Source organism: Eleutherodactylus coqui, chromosome 6 (genome assembly GCF_035609145.1).
Source record: "Eleutherodactylus coqui strain aEleCoq1 chromosome 6, aEleCoq1.hap1, whole genome shotgun sequence".
Lineage (NCBI taxonomy): Eukaryota > Metazoa > Chordata > Amphibia > Anura > Eleutherodactylidae > Eleutherodactylus > Eleutherodactylus coqui.
Window position 1 is genome coordinate 56,811,006 of NC_089842.1, and position 8,244 is coordinate 56,819,249.

At 41.0% G+C, this 8,244-nt stretch overlaps 1 protein-coding gene across 2 annotated transcripts in view; it reads right to left on the reverse strand.

Annotated features, from left to right (window-relative positions):
* The window catches only part of CA6 (carbonic anhydrase 6), a 33,014-nt gene extending 25,091 nt beyond the window's left edge, over positions 1-7,923 (reverse strand). For both annotated transcript variants that reach the window (XM_066606866.1, XM_066606865.1), the window contains exons 1-2: positions 7,805-7,923; positions 2,483-2,665 (exon numbers count right to left, since the gene is read on the reverse strand). In XM_066606866.1, coding sequence (XP_066462963.1) covers positions 2,483-2,665; positions 7,805-7,895 — 274 coding nt within the window. In that variant the 5' untranslated portion in view covers positions 7,896-7,923. The remainder of the gene's footprint in view (positions 1-2,482; positions 2,666-7,804) is intronic.
* Between the last annotated feature and the right edge of the window lie 321 nt (positions 7,924-8,244).

An 8,244-nucleotide genomic window follows, 5' to 3' on the forward strand; every position in this document is an offset into this window, starting at 1 on the left:
TGTGCTCTCACCAGAGCTCTATACAGTGGGATCACAATCTACCTCTTTCTACTGGTTAAACCTCTCGCTGTGCAGCAGAACATCCTAATTGCTTTATTAACTGCCTGGCTGTCAGAAATAAGAACTCCTAAATCCTTCTCTTCTGAAGTTCTGGAAAACTTAGAACAGTCAATACAAGACTCAATCTAAAGATGCATTCTCCGTAAGCGCATTAGTTGACATTTGGAAACATTGAACTGCAGTTTCCATTGTTTTGATCATTTATCCAATAAGGCTAAATCTTTCTCCATTTTCAAGACCCCACCAGGGGTATCAACCCTTATGTGCACTTTTGTATAATCAGCAAACAGAGAAGGCTTAACAGGTAAGTTCCAGGCCACTTCCGAACATATTAAAAAGAAGAGGACGAGCTCCTAGGACAGACCCTTGTGGTCACCACTTGTAACTCACCCCTGTTCAGAATACACTCCGTTAATAACAACACTCTGACAGCGACAAAGTGGGTTACGTCTTCTGTCAAAAGGCTTACCCATTATATAGTCATAGTATGGTGATTAACCCTCAAAGGTGTCTCAGAACATTGATCAATGTGACCCTTGCAGTCCTTAGATGACAACAATTAATCGAACATTAGCTATATACTATCAATATCTTTATTGAGGCAACCTCTTTAATGGATGTCTAAACAACAATAAACTATTCACTGCACAACAGAATTTCAGATTTTATATAGCCCTGCAGTTATTGTTGGATTGATAGAAATTATAAAGGTAGCAATTACAACCATAATAAAATGAATAAAGTGGTTAAAGGGAACCTGTCAGGTCCCTAATGGTTCCCAGGCTACATATAGTACAATATGATGACATACACATTGATTTCAGCAGTCTATTACTTATAAAGATCAGTTCAGTGATTTTTGACAAACTTATGTTTCAAAGTTTATGGTGTTGAGGTCAGTGTGGCTTATTAAAGGGGTTGTCCAGTTGTAAACTATTGATAGCCTCTCCGTAGAAAAAGTCATTAATAGTAAGTCAGAGAGGGTCTGCCATCTTGGAACCCTGCTGATCAGCTGTTAACCAGGCCAAAATGCTTGTGCAGTGGGCTGATTTCTGTAAGAAGCAAACCGCTCAATTCTCACTGCAATGGCCAGGCTTGGTATTGCAGGTGAAGTTCCAACTTAAATGAATGGGAACTTTGGATGCAATACCAAGCCTAGCCACTGCAGAGAGAATGGTGCTGTCTGCTTCCTGAAGATATCAGCGCAGTGCACAAGCACACTGACCCAGCAAACAGCTGATCATTGGGGTCCCAGGTAGCAGACCGCTGCTGATATACTATTGATGGCCTAATCTGAGGATAGGCTAGCAATACTCTACAACTGGACAACTCCTTTAATATTCATACATTCACTACTTCTGTCCCCTCACCAACCCCCTAATGCCCTCATACACAGTAATAGAGAGACATAGGTTAATCAGCTCTAGGGGGCGGAGGTAAAGAAGCAATGAATATGTATAGGATATTAAAGAGTCGCATCGGACTCATCTCTGCTCGGCGCTGCAAACTTTGAAATGTAAATTTTCCAAAACCATCGATCCAATCTGTATAAGTGACAGACCACTGAATTGCCTGCATACTGGGAACCATTACGAACCTAACTGGTTCTCGTTAAGGGTGCAGGTTCAGACTTCTATACTGATAATATGAAATCTGCAAAATAATAATTTGTAAATATTGCGTTTGGATTCACACAACCTAATTTCCTGTGTGAGTTTTGTGCATTGCGAGTCGCACAAAACTTGCAGGGGAATAGAACACATTGTTCTGGTACATGAGGCTGTAGCAGAAAAAAAGGCCTGGTATAAAGTGTACACCAAAACCCCAATATTCGCCTCATGAGTGATGTTTACTTTTTCTTCAACTAACATTTGCACACAAAGTACAACCACATACCGAATACTCTCAGTCACAGTTCACTCTGAACATTGATCTGATTGTTAAGAGCCCATAAGCTTCTTCAAACATGGGTTGCAGTGACTAGTTAGAAAATAACTTTACACATCTCCATAAACAGGGGTAGACATGGACAACAGATTTAAGGTACCTTTAAACGGGGGTTCTTGTTTGCATTACAGGGTGAGCTTTTGCACACATTGAAAGGAATGAGAACTTGGTCTGCAATACCAAGCCTGGCAACTGCAGTCGGAATGGAGCTGGCTGCTTCCTGTAGAAATCAGCTCAGTGCATGAGTACAGCAGCTCAGCAAACAGTTGATCGGCTGGGGTCCTGGGCAATAAATGCCCGCCAATCTACTACTGATGGTCAATCCAGAGGATTGGCCATCCTTAGTTTACAACTGCAGAATCTCTTTAACAAGGTTGAGGTCTCTAGAACAGAACTTTTTGCTGGGGTTCCATCAGCTAGAACATTGGCAAAGTCTTTGACAAAATTAAGCATAAGAGAAACAAGATCTGATTACCTGAATGACCATTGTTAGAAATACGGAATTTTCCATGCAACTTTCCATCATAGCCTTGTAAATCCAGCGGGCCAAGATTAGGATCATGGACAACCTTCTTCTTCTGAATATCGATGGGAGACTGGTGCGTTGCTGCACACAAGGGGTATTTTTTACCCCAGTTTATTTCATCTACTTCCCCCTCTGAAACAATAAAAAAATAAATAATTCATTCATTTTAGCAGATTACCAATTGTTTAAACTTTCTGTAGTAGTGATGATATGTATTTTCCAGATTCAGTCCTAAATAACTTTTTAGGGTTGTTGATTTGCTGTGGATTTTTTGGTAGATTTTGGAACAGATCTGCAGCAGATTTCACCCCTTCATTTTGAATTCAACTGAAAGAGTGAAATATTCTTCCGATCTGCACCAAAATCTGCAGCAAACTAACGACATTTGAATGCACCGTAAATTATATTGTATTGTTCTATTTCTTGTCACTGAGTCAGTTTGGAGTATGGTTTAAAGTGTCAATCATCATGTCAAAATATAAGATATAGTAATTGTAACACCACTCGGGGTATAATTGTATATGTTATAGTTTATACCAGTAGTAATAGCAATAAAGTATTTTCCATAATCTATAAATGGACAGATCTTAGAATTCCTATGGCCACATTTTAGCAGCCCTTCACTGTAAGGGAGCGTTTATATAGCATTATTGTACATGCTGTGTAACTCCACTCGTGGGTTCCATGACAGATGCTGAAAACAACGCTGTGACGGAATCCCCTAACGGAAGCAAAAGGAACCATTCACTTCTATTGTGAAATGGACATCTGTTTGTTTCCATTATATTTGAAGTGTAGAATAATATAGTTAACTACATTATTCTATACTCCAAATAATGTGGAAACAAACAGAAACCTTGTAAAACGGATACCAAAGAGCTGTCACGGAACCCTGAGCGGAGTCACACAGCTTGTACAATAACTCTGTGTGAACGCTCCCTTAGGGCGCATTCAGACGACCGTATATCGGCCGCGTATTCACGCTGGCCGATATACGGCGTCTCTCTGCAGGGGGAGGAGGCTGGAAGAGCCGGGAGCAGTGCTCTGAGCTCCCGCCCCCCTCTCTGCCTCCTCTCCCCCCTGCACTATTTCAAGGAGGAGAGGCAGGACGGGGGCGAAGCTAATTCCCAGAACTTAGCCTTATCCCACCTCCTCTCATTGCAAATAGTGCAGAGGGGCGGAGAGGGGGTGGAGAGGAGGCAGAGAGGGAGCAGGCGCTCAGAGCACTGCTCCCGTCTCTTCCAGCCTCCTCCCCCTGCAGAGAGAGACGCCGTATATAGGCCAGCGTGAATACTTGGCAGATGTACGATCGTCTGAACGCGCCCTTAGCCAGGTTTTTGGACATGTGATCCTGTCTGTAAACATACCAGACCGACAAGGTGATAACATAGATCCAAGAGTTGGTACTCTTCTACAAACTATTCTAAGGAAACTTTCACAAGGGACGGAATAGTTCACAGAACGCAGCACAGATACGGATTTGATCAACTAGTGCAGATTTTTGTTGTGTTTTTAACTACGGAATGCATTCTGTGGAACTTCTTGTGGAATGATTTGTGTTTTTTTACACAGACTTTAATTGCAGAATTACATTGTGCAAGACGTTCTTAATGTGCAGAATTTAATTTTATGGCTTTGAAGTAAAAACACACGTATTTTAAGGCTGGGTTCACACAAGGCAGATTTGCCACAGAATTTCCTTGCGGACCGTAGAGTAGCAGCAAAGTAGATGAGATGTTGAAAATGTGAAATAATCTGAACAAAACCCGTGCAGATATTCAATTCCACAGCATGTCAATTTTATTGCGGTTTCCACTGTACGATTGATCTCATCTCACCGAGGGAGTAAATTCCATGCTGGAATGCACGGTAAAACCTACTTCTGAATCCGCACTAAATGGTGTGGCTTTTGAGGCAGGTTTTCCACTGCTGATGTGCAGCGGAATGCCCACTGCGGACATTCCACTGCAAATCAGCCCCCATATGGACCCGGCCTTACAGCTGCGGAATTCAGTCTAACAGGTGCAAAATTTCTCCAATGAAACCGACTGATCAAATTCCAAACGTGTTTCGTATCCCTTATATAACTAGGGATATTTTAACAAGAGGTTGAAGATAGTGTCCCTCCCAGGCCTGCGAGTTAGTTCCTTAAGAACCAAACCTGCAGTGCTTGTTCTAAATGGAGGTAAAAACATTGTGGAACAAGAGGAAAACGGAGATCAAAGGGTCCTGAACATTCAGCCAATTTCTCATGAAGTTCTCACATCTGTATCCCCTTATGAAGTAATTTTTGCAAAGTGACAAAAAAATCCAGTGGGGTCGTGTAGTAAAATACGATAAGCTTCGCTATCTGAAAGCATATCCTCATTTAATTTTAATATATAAACCTAAATCACTATTACCTCCCAACTTGTCTGTTCCTCTGACAACCAATTCGTGATTAATCCATCCCAGGAGACAATGTGGTGCATTCATCCCTATGAATATGACTAGCCTCAAGGTGTCTGGTATAGAAAGTGTTCAGACTTGACAGGGGCGAAGTCCATAAGAGGAAACATATGCTTTTCTTTTTGGGTAGCTATCAACCCGAAGGTCTGAACCAACAGTAAGATCTTATATATCAGTATTGAAAGTTTTTTTCATGTTTTTAACCCTTTAAATATTTATATTTTCTCATTGGTATTGTGATTGCTTGAGCGCTTTTAAGGGGAGGGTGTACCTGAGATCAGCAGGTTGAATAATTTTTCAGCCTAAATATAAGCATTGTGTCATACATTTAACCCTTCGCAATCCAATTTTGGATTCAGGGTTTCCTAGGTGGCTTTCTCTTTCTGCAATTATACAATGGCGCTACCTATATTACCATAAGAATACCATGCCAGACGTCTTCCAACATCGGAGCTGTACAGCCTTCAAATCAGAATGTCTTCAGACGTCAGACAGTGGATTGGAAAGGGTTAACCCTGCAATTCTACTACCTTCCCAAGCAGACATTAAGAGCTCCATCACACGGGCGTATTTACGCATGTAAAATTTACGTGCGCAAGATGGCGATAATAGAACTGGTAAATGTCAATAGGTTCGTACACAATATCCAATTTGTGCTAGCATAAAATAGCAGAAAATGGGTGCGCAAATCTGCAAAAAAAACCTCCACACCTGGAATTCATTAGGCTAAATAGCCATTTATATCGAACATGCTGATACGCGTGCAAAAAGGACTCGTTTATAGCACAAATGTGTTGCACTGTAAGGGCTTATTCACACGTCCGTATATCATCCGGGTTTTCACGCCTGGACAAAATACTGTGGGAGGAGGTGGGTTGGGCCGGGAGCAGTGCACTGAACTCCCGCCCCTCACCACTGTTTGCAATGTGAGGGCAGGATGGGCAGGGCTAAGTTTTACCCTCCACCTTCCATTGCAAATAGTCGCAAGGGGTCGGAGAGGGGGCTGGAGCTCAGTGCACTGCTCCCGGCCTGGCCCGCCTCCTCCCCCTGCAGACAGGGACACCGTATATTGGCCGGGCATGAAAACCCGGACGATATACGGACTAAAGCTCTAAAGGAGGCCTAATACTACATTTTATTTTTTAAAGTAGTTGTACAACAATTGTCAAGCATATCATTATAAATATAAGAGCTCATTACAGTTTTGTTGTAATAAAATAAATGAAATTAATAGCGCTCTGGTCGAGCCAGTTTGAAAATTTGATTAGGTGAATATTTCACCCAGGATATTATTCCAAAGGGTTCTAGTTTCAACACGTCTGGTGCTGGACTAGGTTTTGCAATTTTGTTTCCTGCTCCTGGATTTCCTGCGAATTGGTGAAACAGATAGAATTAATTGGCAGTGAGTTGGTTGTCTGCATGTGCCATTTGGAACCCATTATTGACGTATCTCAAAGGATTTGATGTCTTTCTGGTCACAAAAATGGCCTGAAGAAGATGCAAGCCTTGCACCCCAACGCATTGCATCTGATTCTGTACCTACCTTGTGGAATATATTTTGGTCTTCAAAACTGGTGCCTACTATTTCAGCCATCAACAATATTAATATCTGATGAGCCATCCTGGATGTAGGGGGGTTGATTGAGTTTCCTTAACCCCCCTTGTGCAGTAAGTTTGGATTTTAATTACCTCATTCCGTTTCACGTTTATTCCTCCTTTGCGTTTGAGTGCTTGGATAAATACGTTTTTTTTTTTTCTTATTTCTTGCACTACACTCTGGCCACAAGTGTCATTGCATATGGGGGATCATAGGTGTATAAAAAAAAACATCTGTGAACCAAACCTTTTGCTTATTTAAAGCCACAAGTATTGTAGTAAAATGTAATATAATTTTTATACTCTTTTCATATAGCATTTGGGCCATGTATTTAGTATCTACAGTACTGTGCAAAAGTTTTAGGCAGGTATAGAAAAAAATAGAATGTGTTTAATTGACTCCAAATTTTTCTGCAGCTGGGCAACGACCCCCAAACATGAAGCCCACGTCGTTAAGAAATATCTTCAGCGTAAAGAGGAACAAGGAGTCCTGGAATTGATGATATCAACTGATCTCAACATCATCGAGTCTGTCTAGGATTACATGATTACTGTCTGTGGGTAGCTCTCCAAGATGTTTGGAACAACCTCCCTGCCAAGATCCTTCAAAAACTGTGTGCAAGTGTATCTAAAAGAATTGCTGCTGTTTTGAAGGTAAAGGGTGATCACACCAAAAATTGATTTGATGTAGGTTTCTGTTTTGTTCGTTTAGTTTGCATTTTGTTAATTGACAAAAAAACTCCTAACACTTCTATTCTTGAAAGCATTCTTACTTTGCAGCATTTTTTCCACACCGGCCTACGAATTTTGCACAGCATTGTACATTTCACATGCCCATAGAGTTATATTAGCTACACATATGACTGTTCACTATAACATTTTCTACTGTCTAGTAAAGCCTGCTACAACTGCCTGGTACAAAGTCGTATACTGCACAGTATATATATATTTGTTTACAATGGGACAGATGTGCAACGGTACAGATATATTTTGGTGGTCTTTGCCGAAAAGTGTACTTCAGATATAATGTGAACAAAGCCTTATTCAGTGCATGAAAGTTGATACGTAAGAAGCTACTCATACATCCCCCAAAATCATCCTCCTAAATAATTATCGATCACTTCAGCAGATACAAAGTCTTTAAACAGTGAGGCAATATTTCATATAAAACATGAATAAAAATGCAACATAAACAATAATCACTGACTAATCTGGTACTTGTCTTACCTTGGTAAGTCCACTCCACTACATGCGAGCTACATATTATGACACATACAGACAGAAACAAATACAGATGTAGGTGCACAGTGTTCTCCATGGCTGGTTCTCTATTTGCGTGTGTCTGATTTGCAGTCTGCCTTTTAATCTTCAGCCCAGGATGTGTAAATAATCATTTAAATTAACTCTATGAAACGCGTTTATCCCTCCCACTCCACAAACAGGATCATACCCCCACCCACTTGGCTTTTATCTTTCACTAGAGGAAACAGAGTTGGGATAAACTCCAGAGCTGCCCTAAGAGGTTTTATTGATTGACACACACAAGCTTGTCAGGCTTTATCAGCCTGGTCTGAAGGGTCTTTGCCATCATTATTACTCTATCCAGTAAATACTGGTCTGGTGCTTCACAGCCCCAGATACTCTAAGGAACATAACACAATACTTAG